The sequence below is a fragment of the Aethalodelphis obliquidens genome, unplaced genomic scaffold (assembly GCF_003676395.1).
Source record: "Aethalodelphis obliquidens isolate GAN/ISIS:26980383/991018 unplaced genomic scaffold, ASM367639v1 scaffold35, whole genome shotgun sequence".
In the NCBI taxonomy this organism is placed as follows: Eukaryota; Metazoa; Chordata; class Mammalia; order Artiodactyla; family Delphinidae; genus Aethalodelphis; species Aethalodelphis obliquidens.
Window position 1 is genome coordinate 10,035,854 of NW_020837979.1, and position 18,453 is coordinate 10,054,306.

The window sequence follows — 18,453 nt, forward strand, 5'->3', positions numbered from 1 at the left end:
TGTTGGGTCGTCGTGTTTTCATTGTCATTTGTTTCCAGGAATGTTTTGATTTCCTCTTTGATTTCTTCAGTGATCCCTTGGTTATTAAGTAGTGTATTATTTAGCCTCCATGTGTTTGTATTTTTTACAGAGTTTTTCCTGTAATTGATATCTAGTCTCATAGCATTGTGGTCAGAAAGGATACTTGATATGATTTCAATTTTCTTAAATTTACCAAGGCTTGATTTGTGACCCAAGATATGATCTATCCTGGAGAATGTTCCATGAGCACTTGAGAAGAAAGTGTATTCTGTGGTTTTTTGATAGAATATCCTTTAAATATCAATTAAGTCCATCTTTTTTAATGTATCATTTAAAGCTTGTGTTTCCTTATTTATTTTCACTTTGGATGTCCTGTCCATTGGTGAAAGTGTGGTGTTAAAGTCCCCTACTATGATTGTGTTACTGTCGATTTCCCTTTTTATGGCTGTTACTATTTGCCTTATGTATTGAGTTGCTTCTATGTTGGGTGCATAAATATTTACAATTGTTATATCTTCTTCTTGGATTGATCCCTTGTTCATTATGTAGTGTCCTTCTTTGTCTCTTGTAATAGTCTTTATTTTAAAATCTATTTTGTCTGATATGAGAATTGCTACTTCAGCTTTCTTTTGATTTCCATTTGCTTGGAATATCTTTTTCCATCCCCTTACTTTCAGTCTGTATGTGTCCCTAGGTCTGAAGTGGGTCTCTTGTAGACAGCGTATATATGGGTCTTGTTACTGTATCCATTCAGCCAGTCTATGTCTTTTGGTTGGAGAATTTAATCCATTTACACTTAAGGTAATTATGGATATGTATGTTCCTATTACCATTTTCTTAATTGTTTTGGGTTTGTTATTGCATGTTTTTTCCTTCTCTTGTGTTCCATGCCTAGAGAAGTTCCTTAGCATTTGTTGTAAAGCTGGTTTGGTGGTGCTGAATTCTCTCAGCTTTTGCTTGTCTGTAAAGGTTTTAATTTCTCCATCTAATCTGAATGAGATCCTTGCTGGGTAGAGTAATCTTGGTTGTAGGTTTTTCCCCTTCATCACTTTAAATATGTCCTGCCACTCCGTCCTGGCTTGCAGAATTTCTGCTGAAAGATCAGCTGTTAACCTTATGGGGATTCCCTTGTGTGTTATTTGTTGTTTTTCCCTTGCTGCTTCTAATGTTTTTTCTTTGTATTTAATTTTTGACAGTTTGATTAATATGTGTCTTGGCATGTTTCTCCTTGGATTTATCCTGTATGGGACTCTCTGTGCTTCCTGGTCTTGATTAACTATTTCCTTTCCTATATTAGGGAAGTTTTCAACTATAATCTCTTCAACTATTTTCTCAGTCCCTTTCCTTTTCTCTTCTTCTTCTGGGACCCCTATAATTCGAATCTTGGTGCGTTTAATGTTGTCCCAGAGGTCTCTGAGACTGTCCTGAGTTCTTTTCATTCTTTTTTCTTTATTCTGCTTTGCAGTAGTTATTTCCACTATTTTATCTTCCAGGTCACTTATCCGTTCTTCTGCCTCAATTATTCTGCTATTGATCCCTTCTAGAGAATGTTTAATTTCATTTATTGTGTTGTTCATCACTGTTAGTTTGCTATTTAGTTCTTCTAGGTCCTTGTTAAACGTTTGTTTTATTTTCTCCATTCTATTTCCAAGATTTTGGATCATTTTTACTGTCATTATTCTGAATTCTTTTTCAGGTAGACTGCCTATTTCTTCTTCATTTGTTAGGTCTGGTGGGTTTTTACCTTGCTCCTTCATCTGCTGTGTGTTTCTCTGTCTTCTCATTTTGCTTATCTTACTGTGTTTGGGGTCTCCTTTTTGCAGGCTGCACGTTCATCGTTCCTATTGTTTTTGGTGTCTGCCCCCAGTGGCTGAGGTTGGTTCAGTGGGTTGTGTAGGCTTCCTGGTGGAGGGGCCTAGTGCCTGTGTTCTGGTGGATGAGGCTGGATCCTGTCTTTCTGGTAGGCAGGTACACGTCTGGTGGTGTGTTTTGGGGTGTCTGTGGCCTTAGTATGATTTTATGCAGCCTGTCTTCTAATGGGTGGGGTTGTTTTCCTGTCTTACTACTTGTTTGGCATAGGTTGTCCAGCACTGTAGCTTGCTGGTCGTTGAGTGGAGCTGGGTCTTGGCATTGAGATGGAGATCTCTGGGAGATTTTCGCTGTTTGATATTACATGGAGCTGGGAGGTCTGTTGTGGATCAATGTTCTGAACTTGGCTCTCCCACCTCAGAGGCACAGCCCTGACGCCTGGTTGAAGCACCAAAAGCCTGTCATCCACACGGCTCAGAATAAATGGCAGAAATAAAGAAATAAAGAACGAGAGAGAGAGAGAGAGAGAGAGAGAGAGATAGAGAGAGAGGGAGGGAGAGAGGGAGGGAGAGACAGAGAGAGACAGAGAAAGAAAGGAAGAAAAAATAAAAATTGTTAAAATAGTTATTTAAAAAGTAAAGAAAAAGAAAGAAAGGAGGAAAGAAGAGAGCAACCAAACCAAAAAACAAATCCTCCAATGGTAAGAAGTGCTAAAAACTATAGTATAAAAAAGAAATAAGAAAAATGGACTGATAGAACCGTTGGACAAATGGTAAAAGCAAAACTATACAGACAAAATCTCACACAGAAGCATACACATACACACTCACAAAAAGAGGAAAAGGAAAAAATATATATATATCATAGCTCCCAAAGTCCACCTCCTCAATTTGGGATGATTCGTTGCCTATTCAGGTATTCCACAGATGCCGGGTACATCAAGTTGATTGTGGAGCTTTAATCCGCTGCTTCTGAGGCTGCTGGGGGAGATTTCCCTTTCTCTTCTTTGTTCTCACAGCTCCCAGGGGCTCAGCTTTGGATTTGGCCCCGCCTCTGCGTGTAGGTCGCTGGAGGGTGTCTGTTCTTCGCTCAGACAGGACGGGGTTAAAGGAGCCGCTGATTCGGGGGCTCTGGCTCACTCAGGCCGCGGGGAGGGAGGGGCACGGAGTGCGGGGCGGGCCTGCGGCGGCAGAGGCCAGCGGGACGTTGTACCAGCTTGAGGCGCGCCGTGTGTTCTCCTGGGGAAGTTGTCCCTGGTTCCCGGGACCCTGGCAAGTAGCGGGCTGCACAGGCTCCCCGGAAGGGAGGTGTGGAGAGTGACCTGTGCTTGCACACAGCCTTCTTGGTGGCGGCAGCAGCAGCCTTAGCGTCTCATGCCCGGCTCTGGGGTCCTCGCTTTTAGCCGCGGCTTGCGCCCGTCTCTGGAGTTCCTTTAAGCAGCTCTCTTAATCCCGTCTCCTCGCGCACCAGGAAACAAAGAGGGAAGAAAAAGTCTCTTGCCTCTTCGGCAGTTCCAGACTTTTCTCCGACTCCCTCCCGGCTAGCCGTGGCGCAGTAACCCCTGCAGGCTGTGTTCACGCCGCCAACCCCAGTCCTCTCCCTGTGCTCCGACCAAAGCCCGAGCCTCAGCTCCCAGCCACCGCCCGCCCCGGCGGGTGAGCAGACAAGCTTCTCGGGCTGGTGAGTGCCGGTCGGCACTGATCCTCTGTGCGGGAATCTCTCCGCTTTGCACTCTGCAGCCATGTGGCTGCGCTCTCCTCCGCGGCTCCGAAGCTTTCCCCCTCCACCTTCCGCAGTCTCCGCCCGCGAAGGGGCTTCCTGGTGTGTGGAAACCTTTCCTCCTTCACAGTTCCCTCCCACTGGTGCAGGTCCCGACCCTATTCTTTGTCTCTCTTTTTTCTTTTTTCTTTTGCCCTACCCAGGTACGTGGGGAGTTTCTTGCCTTTTGGGAGGTCTGAGGTCTTCTGCCAGCGTTCTGTAGGTGTTCTGTACGAACTGTTCCACGTGTAGATGTATTTATGATGTAGTTGTGGGGAGGAAGGTGATCTCCGCGTCTTACTCCTCTGCCATCTTGAAGCTCCCCAGAATACACATTCTTTTGAAGTGCACATAGAACATTTATCAAGACAGACCATGTGGATTTATAATGATTGAAATCATACAAAATATGTTCTCTGATTAGAATGAAATTATATTAAGAATTAATAACAGAAAAATATCTGGAATAATCTTTACATATTAGGAAACTAAAGAACACACATAATTCATAGGTCAAAGAAGAAATCACAGGGAAATTAGAAAATATTTAGAATAAAATGAAAATGAAACACAACATATCAAAATTTGTGGTAAGCAACTAATGCAGTGCTCAGAGAAAAACGTATACCTTTAAATGCTTACATTAGAAAAGAAGAAAAGGCTAAAGCCAGTGGTGTAAATTTCTAGTTTAAGAAGCTAGAAAAAGAGGAACAAGTTAAGCACAAAGAAAGTAGAGTGAATAATAAAAATGAGAGCAGAAATCAATGAAATAAGAAATGGTCAAAGAATGGAAAAAAAATAATTAAGCCCAAAACTGTTTTTTTCTTTCAATAAATAAAATTGAAAGATCTTTAGCTAGAATGATCCAGAAAAAGACACAAATTATCAGTATCTAGACTAAAAGAGAAGGCATCACTATAGATCCTACAGACACTGAAAGGATAAATAAAATTAAATATCATTGTTATTATTGTTGTTGATGTAATGTCAATGTAATGCCAATATATTTGACAACATATGAAATTGACAAATTTCTTGAAAGATACATAGTACCAAAAGTGGCACAGAAAGAAACAGAAAACCTGAATAGCTTTGTCTGGCATTACTGGTGAAACAACCAAATATGTAAGAAAAGAAAACATACTGATGTTACACAAACTCTTTCAGAAAAGAAAAGGGAAAATGAATTTTAGGACCACCCCGAAACCAAAACCCAGACAAAGACATTATGAGAGCAATATCCCTTATGAGCACATGTGCTGGGGGCACTACTGCACCCATCACGGGTCTCTGATTGTCTCGCAGGTATGCCGGCATCCTTCTGGACGAGGACGTCTTCCGAGGTTAGGAGCTTGTCGGCAGTCGCCCGCTGCAGGTGCTGGTGGCAGGGCTGAAGGCCTACAGTACCTGGGAGAACATTGGCTACCTGCAGGACGGCCGAGAGTGCACCGGAGGCCTGGTGAGCCCCCGCGGGCCCCCAGTCCTGCAGGGTCTGCGTGGTTACACGTGTGGGGGCTGACCGTGTGGCCAGTGGGATTTGGAACCAGGTGGAATTCCCTCCTGCCCTGGTGACCCTGGATGCATTACTTAATTTTGTCACCTGTGCATGTCCACCTTCTTGGATGCTGTGAGGACGGATGCAGACCATGCTTGTAAAATGCTTGGCCCGTGGAGGCCCGCGGTAAATGTCATGAAACTTGGTGGTGGTGGTTGTTGAGAGTATAGGAAAGGGCCAGTGGGGGTCAGATGATCAAAGCTCTGCTCCAGTGTTTCAATCCCTTGGGGAGAAGGCAGGAGTGACCCCAGGGGTTTCTACCCTGGGAAGGAGGCACATGGGGATATGCCAACCATTTAGAGAGTGTATAGAGTGTCCCCAGCCCAACCCTCAGACCATTTTGAGCAGTGAGGGGTGTGAGGTATGAGAAACCCCAATATGAATCTTTGCAGAGTCGAGGGGAGTCTGAGGACAGCTGGGATCTGTGCTCTATTCCTCTACAATCCTGAGAGTGGAGGCGCCTGCGTGATGCAGGATGCCAGAGTCTCTGCATCCCTGTGGGAGCCCAGCACTGGTGAGAAAGGGGACCCAAGTGGGGTCTCTGAGGACAGGATGTGGGGGATGTGTGGTTGTGGACCTGTGACTCCGTGGCATTGCACGGCTGCAGACATCAGCTCTGATGGCATCTGAGGTTCAGCCCCAGATGACAGTGCTGTGTGGGTGACCCCCAGGGACCACACCGCCTCTTCGTCCTGTGGGCCAGAAGCAGGCCCTGCAGGAAGAGCAGGGAGGAGGGAGCCCCTCTTGGGCCTTGGGCCTGAATTCCATCTTGAACTTGACTGAGTATTTGCCTAACAACAGCAGCTCTGAACCAGAAGGGGAGGCTGAAGAATTTTAGCCTCAGTGAGAAGGGGTCAAGAGTAAGTCCAGGGTGGTTGTAGAGAATAAAAGGGGAGGATGCGTTTCTGGAGAGCCCGGCCTCAGAGCGTCAGAGTCGGGGTCCATGGAGGGGCGAGGAGGGGCTGGGCCTTCACCACCGGCAGAGCCCAAGGTTTCTCCCACATGAACGGTGAGGATGGGACTGGGAGCCTCCTGCGTCCTTTCATCTGAGAGTCACCGTGCTCACTTCTCTCACGGTGGCTGAGTAAGGATGTGCACGTGGTGAAGGGGACCTTGGTTGGTCAGACGTGCGTACTGTGTCTGTGACGGTGGGGGACATGCTTGCTTTTCCAGTGGGAATGATGTCGGGTCCGCCTGGAAAAGAAGGAGAATAGGGAATAAAGTGACAGCTGGCGCTGGGGCGCAGCTGGACCAGGAGTACAGGTCCTCTGAGGCAGCTGGGGGCGCTGGCTTATAATGACCTTAAGTGACCTGACACGTGTGAGGCCCCTGCCAAGGGGCTGGTTTCCATCCATCCAGTGGCCCTGCCTGCTCATGCCCTCCTTCGTTGCCACGCACCGACCGGCAGTGCAGAGATGACCCCTTCACCCACCATATTATGGAAAAGAACCTGACCGTGGAGGGCTGCTCTTCCAGGCCGGATGCCAGGCCTGTAATCCCACCGGGCTCTGCTGCCTCATGAGGCTTTGCTTCCCAGTAGCTCCTCAGCAATGGATGCAGAGGGCCCTGATTTCCATTTCTGTTCCTTCCCTTCTCCTCTCCACCCCCATATCCACCCAACACCTAGCCCAAGGCTATTTGTAGAGACATAAATATTTGTTGAAAGGAAAGCATGAGCATCTTCTAATTGTTCTAAGTTATATTTACAAACGCCGCATCTTGTGCAGGCAGGAGGTCTCCAGGAGTGAAGTGTGAATGTCTGGGAGCTCCCGAGATGATACTGAAAACCACCTCTTTCATGGCCCGTAGGTCTAAGTAGGTCTTGCTTCAAAAAAATGTATTTCAACACACATTTACTGGGTTTGAAGCCAGCAACCCTGGGTGTGACCACAGGAAAGTTTTTCCCTTCACTATGCCTCATTTTCCCCATATATAAAATGAGGATAAACTCTCCTTTGTAGTGGTTGTGAGGATTAAGGTATGCAAGATGATGAGCATAAAATGCTTCACATGTGAACCCAGGAAGCAGCAGCTGACATCTTTATGGTGTGCTTACCCTGGGGATTTGGAGAAAAAAAAAAATACCACATGGTCTGTTTTGCTTGCCATCGTAAAGATGGATACAGAACCCAGACTGGTATGGCAGGTCCTATGCAGCAGCTGGGGCTGGGAGGACTCAGTGACATCTGGAGGGGGGCGGGGGGCAGTCGCTGAGCAGTGTTATTTTAGCAATTTAGAGGATGAACGAGAGGCTTCGAGATGGGGGTCTGAGGACCTGCTGGATAAAGGGATACCTGCACACAGGTGAAGGTGTGGGAGTGTGTGGTGCATCTAGGGACACTGGGACAGGCATGGGCTGGGTTCAGGTGAAGGTGCAAGGGAGGAATGGCAACTTTATTCAGAAAGCCAGCAGACCGAGAAGATGGTGGACTCGTGTCCCAAAGAACCATCTTACTTGAGTTAGAATTCAGGCTTCTTTTATACTAAAATGGGAGGGAGTGTGGTTAGTTGTTGGAAACTTCTTGGTGTCAGAATCCTTTGTTCTTGCAGCTGTCCTTGTAGGTCAGGTCACGAAGTTCCTGTAAACCTTCCACAAGACAAATGTTATTCTCTGTTCTGCAACTTCTTATCTCTTATTTGAATGGGAAAGTGTTATACCTTTAAAGGTCAGAGCCTTGCGAATGGGCTATCCTGTATATTTTCACGCTGTAAGCAACATTCTTAACTTGTAGCAAAAGCAATAGAATACAAAGTTTAAAGTGAAAGAACAGATCCAATATGGTGTCAGATTTGTTCTTCCCTGTTGCAAAAGAGCAGGGACCAAGTCTTTGATCACCACAACCCTACTTCTGACTATAGTGGGGAGTATCAGTAAGCAGCTGTTGACTGACTAAACAGACTGAATGATAGACTGATAGACAGACTGATGTCCATCAGACAGATGAACTGATGGGCAGATGGACTGACTAAATAAATGACTGCCCTGTGCCTCCATTTTTCTTTCTTACCCTTAGAAGTTAAGATTAATCCACAAAACTTGGCCCCTTTGGTCTTTCCTTGCTTTATTATTACTTTTTACCTTGAACATTTTATTTAAACATCTGACTCTATTGTTAAGTATTTGGAGACAAAGAACACGGGCATTGCCTTGAGGCTACTCATATTCAGAAGCAGGCTCTAAAGCCTGTACAGACCCATTCTGATGGCTCATTTGTTGAGTAGTTTAGGAAACAGGGACTTGAGAAGAGGGCTGAGATGGAAAATCATTGTTTTCGTTTTTGCGGTACGCGGGCCTCTCACTGTTGTGGCCTCTCCCGTTGCGGAGCACAGGCTCCGGACACGCAGGCTCAGTGGCCATGGCTTACGGGCCCAGCCGCTCCGCGGCATGTGGGATCTTCCCGGACCGGGGCACGAACCCATGTCCCCTGCATCGGCAGGCGGACTCTCAACCACTGCGCCACCAGGGAAGCCCTGGGATGGAAAATCATTGTACAATTTATCAAGATATGACTAATCTGGTGCCTAATTTTTGCCTCTACTTTAAACGTACACCCTGTTTAAATCCCGTTTCCCTGGACTGCTAACTTTCATGTTTGTTACTATTGCCTGAAGTGAGCAATGTCTGCGGAAGGCAGCTTCTTTGCCGAGGAAAGCATATTTGAAATCACATTTCTTGTATTATTTTCACCAATTACAGAAGTGGTGCATATCCATCGTAGAAATTTTTGAAACTACAAAGACACAAAGAAGAAAGTAAATAAATCCCACAATTATACTTTCCCAGGGATGATTGCTATCATTTGCACTGTATTCGTTCTATGCACTGTGTACGTATGTGTTTAAAATTTTATAACCTCTCCTTTTCATCTATGAGTTGATATGGTTACCCCTTCCGATCAGTTCTTTGCAGTGAAGTTTTGACGGCTGGTACCATTTATCATGGAGATGCACCACACTTTATTCAACTAATTCTTTAGCGTATGTCAAATTTTTCTTTATTACAAATGACACTATAGACAACATTTTAGTAGCAAACTTTTTTCCCACATACCTATGATTGTTTCCTTGAGATCAATTATTTAAATGATATTTGTATTGTCACCAAAGGTTATACTAGTTCCCACTTCTGCCAGGAGTTGAACACAGAATCTTAATAGTTGCAGGACTACTGGCTTTCAAATTCTTTTGACCGTGACCCATAGAAAAGGGTATACTTTCAGTACCACCCCGTATTTACAAACACATATACACAAAATTGAAAAGATAAATTTTATGAAACAGTACTCATCTCACTATTGTGATCTAGTGCTCTAGTATTTTCTTTTAATTTTATGTCATTTTAAGAAAAAGCTAGTCATGGTGCATTAAGCTGATTTCATCACCTGCTAGTGGGTCATAGACTGTAATTTTCACAACGCAGCCTGGACTCACAGATCAAAAAAGGACCTTGCTATATAGAGTTGAGAGCTGCACCTCAGCAGAGTGTGTCCACAGTGATAAAAAGAAGCTGGGCTTTCAGGGGAAAGTATTTTCTAGCTCAGTCTGTGGGGTGGCTTCTGCTAAGACCCAAATCTGATAATTCCGTTTTTACCGGAATGCTACTAATTTGGCCCTTTAGGATTTAAGATTATGTATCTGTAAGTGGGAAAGAGATAAAGGCCTTTAGATATCTCCTAAGCATAGACACTAATAGAAAATGATCAGTTCTTGCTGGCTGCTGCCTCATCTTGGATCTGAGGGGAAAACTCATTGAACAGCAGCCTCCAGCGTTTGGACCGGGCGAGAGTTCACGATCCCAGCATTGCTGCTCTTAATCTGTTCCATGGAAACTTTTGGATTCTGAGAGTTTTTCTCTTCATAAATCAGTGTTTCCATAGCACTTGGTGGTCGATTTGAATAACATCATCACTCTGTGTCAGGAAGTCATGAGAAAGTCTTAGGTTGGCTGTTTCTACAAGAGCCTTGGCAATCGCTGCCTCCCCTGAATGTTGCAGAAGTAGCCCTTAGCAGTGAAGTGGATGTATACACAGAGTACAAACAGAAGGGAACTTTGGAATTGAACTATATTTCCGTCTTTTAACTCCTTTGTTTCCGAGGTTAAATTTTTTCTAACTCTCTCTTCCTTTTCAGCGAAGTCGGTCACATTTTGTGCATAAAGCCTGGGATCAATGAGATTTCATGCAAAACAAGAAAATTTTTTCCAAAATCAGATTCTCAGATGAACACTGGTTGGAACTTTCATAATTCATGTTCATGCAGTCACTCCGTTGCCTTAATGACTGTTGGTTAAGAGTCATTGTTAAGTGTTTCTAAGTTCTTTCTATGTGTGGAGCAGTGTACTAGGGACATATTCCCTGTCTTGAGGGCCAGGACATGTGAGGGGTGCACACTGTACACTGCATGCAGCTGGGAGGCCTTAAGGTTTCAGTCAAATAAGCATTAGTGGACTTTTGTTTCCGACAAAGTTGGAGTAACAGACAAGCAGATATGCCCTCCTGACTGAAACAACTTAAAAAATGGACAATATGTATGAACTAAACAGTTGGCAAGATGCTGGACGTCAGGCAGTGAGGGGCAGTGATCTCTGAGAGAGAGGAAATCAACCAGATGAGCCCTACAGTTGCCCCTGTTTACTGCCGTGCAGGTGTTCCCATGCCACGCCTCACGAGGGGAAACCAAGGCAGAGCTCATGGAGCTGAGAGTCCAGGGAGACCCACACATCTAGAATTCACAGGATAAAGAACCAGACAGAGAACTCAGAGACCTACAGCCAGTCCCCTGCGATCATTCCATTGACACTGGCTATTGCATAAGTGTGAGGAAACCACTCGAGGCTGTGGAAAGAATCACCCAAAAGGATTAGAGGGAACAGGGACTTCCCTGGTGGCACAGTGGTTAAGAATCCACCTGCCAATGCAGGGGACATGGGTTCAAGCCCTGGTCCGGGAAGATCCCACATGCTGCGGAGCAACTAAGCCTGTGCACCACAACTACTGCGCACCAAAACTACTGAGCCCACGAGCCACATCTACTGAAGCCTGGGTGCTCTAGAGCCCGTGCTCCACAAGAGAAGCCACAGCAATGAGAAGCTTGCACACTGCAAGAAAGAGTAGCCCCCTGCTCACTGCAACTAGAGAAAGCCCAAACAGCAACGAAGACCCAATGCAGCCAAAAATAAATAAATAAAATTTATTAAAAACAAAAAAGATTAGAGGGAACAGTATCCAGTGCTCACACGGGGCTGGGAATAGTACGTTTTCCCACCAGCCAGTCTGGAATACCTTAAGACTCACAAATGAGAAAAAAAGAAATGTTAGGTGTAAAAGACCAAAGGTAAGGATGACAGATTTCTCATTGGAAAAAATGCAAGCAAGAAAACGTTGGAGCAACATTTTTAAAGTACTAAAAAGAAAAATAATCTAAAGCTCTATACTCAGCAAAATTATGTTTCCAAAAAAAAAGAAGGCATAATAAAGACATTTTCAGGCCTGCAAAAGTTGAGGGGATTTATCACCAACAGCCTTTTACTATAAGAAATATTAAAGGAAATTCTTCATGCAGAAGGAAAATAATATTGGATAGAAGTATGGGTTTGCACAAAGGAATGAAAAGCGCCAAAAATATCAATAGTAACTAAATGTGTCAATATATAAAATTTTTTTAGTATTTAAATCTCTTTAAACAAAAATCATAACAACATAGTGTGAGGTGTATAACTTATGTAAAAGTAAAAATGTATGATAGTAAGAACAGCAAGGCCAGAAGGGGAGAAAAAGAAGTGTGCTATTGTAAGGTTCTTGTACTGTAAATGAAGTGCTGCAGTATCACCTACCTGGAAGTAGACTGTGATAAGTTGCAGATTTATACTATAAATCCTAAAGCTTCTACTAAAATAATAAAACCAAAACTTGTAGCCAAGTAGCCCACCAAAGAGTTAAAATGGAATTATAACGGTATTAAGTTTATCCAAAAGAAGGCAGAAAAAGAGGAAATGTGGGAGAATAAAGAGATTGTTCAAATAGAAAACAAACCTCCAGATGGCAGATGTAAACCTAACCATATTAACAAACACTTTAAATGCAAATACCCCAATTAAAAGGCAGAGATGATCAGGATGGAGGTTGGCTGGCAGGTCCAGACCCTTCTTTTCCTCCCAGACCCTCTGAGGTGCTTCCCTGCCACTGAGCCTGCGCTCTAGAGCCCGCGAGCTACAACTGCTGAGCCCACGTGCCACAACTACTGAAGCCCGCACATCTAGAGCCCATGAGGGAAGTGCAGCGAGATGTGGCTCAATGATCCCAAACCTCCTTAGTGAGTCAGGGAGGGGCTGGAACGGGAGCTGGCGGGGGCAGCGCGTGTTCCTGGTGCAGCCGTGTACCTTTCCCGTGCTTACACTTGGTCTGGTCTGCGTTGTGGCTTCTAACCTCCGCGTGTAAGCAGAGAATCCACCGGCCTGGTTTGGACGTGTTGAAAACCCTTCACCTGCCTGGTGGGAACGTGGAGAACAGACTCTGCCGGCTCGGAGGAGTCACGTGACTCAGTTCCACTGCTTCCTTTGCTTCCCACCTTCTTCCTTTAAGGATTGATGGGGTCTGGACTTCCCTAGTGGCACAGTGGTTAAGAATCTGCCTGCCAATTCAGGGGACACGGGTTCGAGCCCTGGTTTGGGAAGATCCCACATGCCGCGAGCAACTAAGCCCGTGCGCCACAACTGCTGAGCCCGTGCACCACAACTACTGAAGCCCGGGCACCTAGATCCCGTGCTCCGCAACAAGAGAATCCACGCAATGAGAACCCTGCACACCGCAACGAAGAGTAGCCCCTGCTCACCACAACTAGAGAAAACCGTGGGCAGCAATGAAGACCCAACACAGCCAAAAATAAATAAATTTTTTTTTTTTTAAAAAAAAGGATTGATGGGGTCAACCAAATTTTCAGGCTGTTGATATTTAACTGAACTTGCACATGGCCTCTTTTCTCCATATCCAAGCAAACCCAGATTGAATTTCCTACAACCAGCTGAGTGAGGAGTGGGAAAGAGAACCCTGGATTCCATTTCTGATTCATGCCGGACCATGTCATGGAGAGGGCATTCTGAGTGGTGCGGGGGCACCTCGTCATGGAAGGGGTGGAATCTCAAGGTCAGGACGCTGTGACCTTGGGCCTTACCCCTGGGAGTCTCAGTTTCCTTCTCTCTTAAAGCCTAGCGCATGGTAGGCGCTCAGTAAATACTTGACTCTCCTCTTCCTCCTTCCTGGATGTGATTCCAGTGAAGGGTCCCAACTCTCTCCCCTTCTCCTCTCCCCGTCCCTGACCCTGACACATTCTACCTGCCTGGGAGCTGCCTGCTTGGGGCTCTTCAGGGTGCAGCCTTGGACCCTGGAGGCAAGTCAGATTCTCAGCAAATCCAACTCCAAAGCATCAGCATCTGCAAAGACAGGCCCGGGGCCAGCACAGGCTGCATGGTCCCCACTGTGGGCCGCACCCGCAACCCCCGTAGAGCTGCAGCCACAGCTGCTGACCTTGGCCCTGCACAGCCAAATTCTTCACAGCGACCTTCTACAGTATCCCTTGGGCCTTGAGTGTTACCTGTACCTGGATGGCCTGGGGCTGTGCCGTCCAACACTGAAAGACGCCACCCCTGGGCTCACTGGGTCCTCAGAATCAGTCTCCACTACAGGACTTTAGGCCCCCCCTCCATTAGGGCCCCTCCGTGGGTGCCTTCTCATCTCCGTCCCCCGGCTGCTCCATTTCTCCTCAGTGTATCCCCGAATGCCACATGGGAGAGCAGAACTGGCTGAAGCAGCGTAAAGAAATACGTGGACAAAATTGGAGCAAATAAAGTCTTAGAAGATATCTCTGACCCAGCATGATGATAAGGTTATCAGCAAACACACATCGACTGTTCCTTTCATGTCAGACACGGAGCTGCTGTTTGCTGTTTGGAGATATAATCCAGCTGGACAATGACAGAATCATTACATTTTAAAGATTGCACAAGAGAACACTGAAACAATTACAAGTGTTTATAAATTAAAGAAGAAAAAGTGGTATGATGCTGACCCCGTGGTTATTCAGTAGACTTAGTCCCAAGACTGGATCCTCAGGGAGATGCACCACCACCTCGTTTATCTGGCAGCAGCCATTTCTTGGAACACAGCCAAGGCCTGAAATAAGCAAAACAGAACTCTGAGAATCCCAAAGAGATGACACGAAGTCCACGTGCTGAAGCTCAAGCCCTCACTCTACTCCTGAAGGAGCCTGTCCAGCCTCCGCTAGGAGCCTGCTTCTGCCAGTCGACTCTTACATGTGGTTCCTGGTTTCCTGCGGTGCTGCAGACTAGGAAGGATATATGGTCTCCAAATGCAGGCAGCTAAGAGTGCTGGTGACCAAACAAGAGCCAGAAGAACTAGAAAAATGAAACTCAAAAATCCAAGAGCTCAGGGGGTCAGTTCCCAACCCCAAGGAGGACTTGAAGCTCTTCTAGAAGGCAAAGTGGGCTCCAGACAAGGTGGGCTAAGTGCAGGGAGACAGGCAGGCAGGCAGGTACAAGAAGGACTGTCATGCGAGGGCTTCCCTCCATCCTGGATGCTGCAGATTTGCTATTCCCTGGAATACAATAGATAGTGTGTGTTTAAAGGCTCAGCTCTTCACAGCAATCCCCTAGACATGTATCTCTCAAAACAGATCAGTAGGTCAGCCTAACATGGCAGGTACCATTTTGCTCCCCATCCAATTTCATAAGGAGAAACAGAGCCAAGAAAAATCCTGGCTTGTGCCTGGACCATGTGTAGCTAGTGGTGCTGGTGGAGGATTCTAAGTCTGAGGGTCATGGGTCCAGCTGGCTAGGAATGCATATGTGGGCAGGGTAGGGGGGGAATTAAGGCATAACACCAAGTAACTGGGTAGCAGGGTAGAAAGGGTTCAGCCCATACTCGGAAAGGATCCAGGGCCTGATCTGGCAAACCTCCTAAGAAGGGACTGGCTGGGGCCCAAGTGTTGACCTCAGTAGAAGGGCCGTCTCAGTGGTTACTGTAACAGCTTAATCAGCCAGACCCTTTGCTCAGCTCCAGCCTAATTTTTCTAGGGCACCAACGAGTCTCTGACCAACTCCCTCCCTTTCCATTTCATAGACCAAAGACCCCTTTCTCTGGACAGACTGAGAGCCTTCAAGAAGAATCCCAATTCTGGGGCTCCAGATTAAGTCCTAGGCTCTGCTCATCTCTGCTGTCACTTTCTGATTGTAGGGATTTAGAAAGACAGCACAATAAAAAACACTTTATGATGGTTCGTTATTTCTCAATTTTGAAAGAATCTTGCTCCAAGATTAGAGGACTTGGCTCTAATTTTTCAAAAGAGGTTTCCACTCCTGACTCCCTGACATTCCTGAGTCCCTGCTAGGTAAAGTGCCAGGACCTGTGTAATTGTGGCCGCCTTTAATCCTCCAGCAGTCCTATGAGTGGGAATAACTGTCCACATGGGTGGAGGAATTAAGACCAGAGGTACATGCTATTTCTCCAGATCTAGTGAAAGTTGGGGACAGGGGTTCTAACTCAGTTTTTCTAAATCCTAACCTTTTATCCCTAATTCTGGACCTTGCTTTTTTTCTGGGGGAGGGAGAGGATAACTTTGTTTCTGGCCCCTGGGTCCCATGATAATCAATGTTCTACACTTAGCCCTCATTTAACATTATCCACAATTTGTAAACAAGCCTCTGTGTTTTATTGTTAGCCTCTGGTCACTGGAAAAAAATCATCTCCTAGTGAGAACATCCACATGTCATATTTGTGAGTGTCTTATGTTCACAGGTCTTATCTTGTCAAGCAAATTAGAGTTGGAGGTAGCAGGCAGTAAAACTGACCCTCATCACTGATAAAGAAAAGAGAGATTACTAAAATGACCCAAGGACGATCCATTTTATTGGCAGCATTCCTTTGAAGATCTCAGCCCAAACTTCTTAAGGGCGTAAAGAAGGCAATTATAAATTTTATATGCGATGGATAACATCCAGACATATGATGTGGATACAGCTGGCATCCATCCTGGGCCAATTTTGAATCTACTGTATTCTCATTTTGCCCTCCCTTGAGAGGGTTTATAATCCTCAGAAGGATTCACTCTATTACATCAAGGAAATATGAATGGGGAAGAAATGAAGCTTCACAAGTTGACTTCTGAATTTGTGATCATCTCAGTTAATATTCTTTCGGATGCAAGTAGGAGAGACCCATTACAGACTTGCTCAAGTAAGAAAGGAGAATATATCTTAAGAGAGAGAGAGAGATGTGTTCTGGAATCCAGGTCTCATGGGGACCAGGAACTTGGAAGGAGTCTAGAGTAGAGACAGTTCTGCTCTTGGTTTCTCCTTCCCTTGGGGGTATAGTCTCAGGCTTTGCTTTTCTGGTGTCTGTCCATTCTCCATGCTCCTCTGCGTATGTGGCTGCCCTTTGGCTGTGGAGTTTATAATATCTCCATGCTAGCTACTCTCTGAGATGGTGTCTCATAGATTCAGTGCTGAATCCCTGGCTCAGCTGGAGTTGGTGTCCTTCCCAACTCAGACGTGTTTGGTTAGGGAATGGGGTCACAGATCATGAACATGCCTGCTGATGCCCCACGTGTATGGGTGGTAAGACAGTTCTCAGATAGTAGCTGAGCAGATGTCTGTTATAGTACATATGATAGCTTTTGAAATATTTCCTAACTAATCCTTTCAGGCTGGTGTATAGAAATGGAGTTGAATTTTTGTGGATGGATCTTATATCCAATGACCTTGTTAAGCTGTCGTAACAATTCTGATAATCTGTTTGTGGTTCCTTTGCGTTTCCTATGATCATAATCATATTCCCTGTGAAAAGTGATAGCTTGTTTCTTCCTTTACAGTTATTGACATTCATTTCTTTGTCATATCATTGAAGTGGCCAGAGCTTCCCATGCAATGCAATGGTTAAAGTGGTTGATAACGGGCACCTGTATTTTATTCTTGACTTTAACGGGCACGTGCTTGCTTTTTCACCATTAAGGATGTTACTGGTGTGGCTATTCTGCTGATACTCTTTATCATGGTAAGGCAGGTATGTTTTACCCTTAGTTTATGAAGAGGCTTTTGTGTGTTTGTGTGTGTACTCGTGTTTTTCGTTTGGTTTTAAAATTATGAATGGATCTAAATTGTATGGAATTATTTACATTCCTTTATTTCACTGAGATAATCACACCTTTTCCTCCTTTAATCTGTTTATGTGGTGAATTTACAATAACATATTTTCTAATGTTTAATAAATCTTGGGTTTAGGAAAAAATACAACTTAGTCATGGTGTGTGTGTGTGTGTGTGTGTGTGTGTGTTTAATTCACTGTTGATTCTGTCTGCTGATACTCATTTAGGATTTTTCCATCTGTGATCATGAGAGAGGCTGTCCTGTGTTATTCCTTCCTAGTTCTGCCCTTGTCTAATTTGGATATCAAAGTTATAACCCCCTCTTTAAATGACTTGGGGAGGGAGTGTTTCTTCTTTTTCTGTTCTCTCAAAGAGTTTGTATAAAATGGAATGATCTGTTCCTTGCATATTTCATACAAATATCAGGTCTCATAGTTCCTTTCATAGACATTTAAAATGATTGGTTCTCTTTCTTTAGTGGTTGTCTTCTATTTCTTCTTGAGTCTGTTTTGGTAATTTATATTTGCCTACTAATTTGTCCATTTCTTCTTCTTTTTAAAGTTTATTGGCATAAAGTTCATAATACCCTCTTATCTTTTTATCTCTACAGTATCTGTAGTTATGCCCCCTTTGCCACTCCTAATATTGTTTGTTTTCCCCACCCCTTTATCTCTTGATCTGTTTTCTTTTTTTTTTCAAATAATAAACTTTTGGTTCTGTTGTTCCTCTCCAGATTATATCTGGGATTTCCATTTCATTGCTTTTTGTCTTCGTTATTTATTTCCTCCTATTCTCTTTGTGTTTATTTGCTTTTTTGCTCTTGTTCTATTACCCTAACTTGCATGTTATCTCATTAATTTTTGCCATCTCTCCAATTCTATTATAAACATTTAAATATATAACTTTAGTTATATATTATAATTATATTAAATATTATAACTTTAATTATGTATTATAACTTTAATAACATTTAAATTTATAACTTTTTGGTAAATACTGCTTCGGCTGATCAACCATGATTTGATATGTAAAAGTTTCTGTTTATCAATTCTAAGGATATGTTAACATCCATCATGACTTATTTGACCCATGAATTAGCTGAGTATGTTTTTTTTAATTTCCTAATGTCTAGTATTTAAAAATACTAATAGCCAAAC

The 18,453-nt window shown here is 44.4% G+C and overlaps 1 protein-coding gene across 1 annotated transcript in view; it reads left to right on the plus strand.

Annotated features, from left to right (window-relative positions):
• The window catches only part of ACOXL (acyl-CoA oxidase like), a 332,334-nt gene that overhangs the window by 190,440 nt on the left and 123,441 nt on the right, over nt 1–18,453 (plus strand). The window contains 1 exon segment of the mRNA XM_027129018.1: nt 4,894–5,047. Within this exon segment, the coding sequence (XP_026984819.1) occupies nt 4,894–5,047 (154 nt within the window).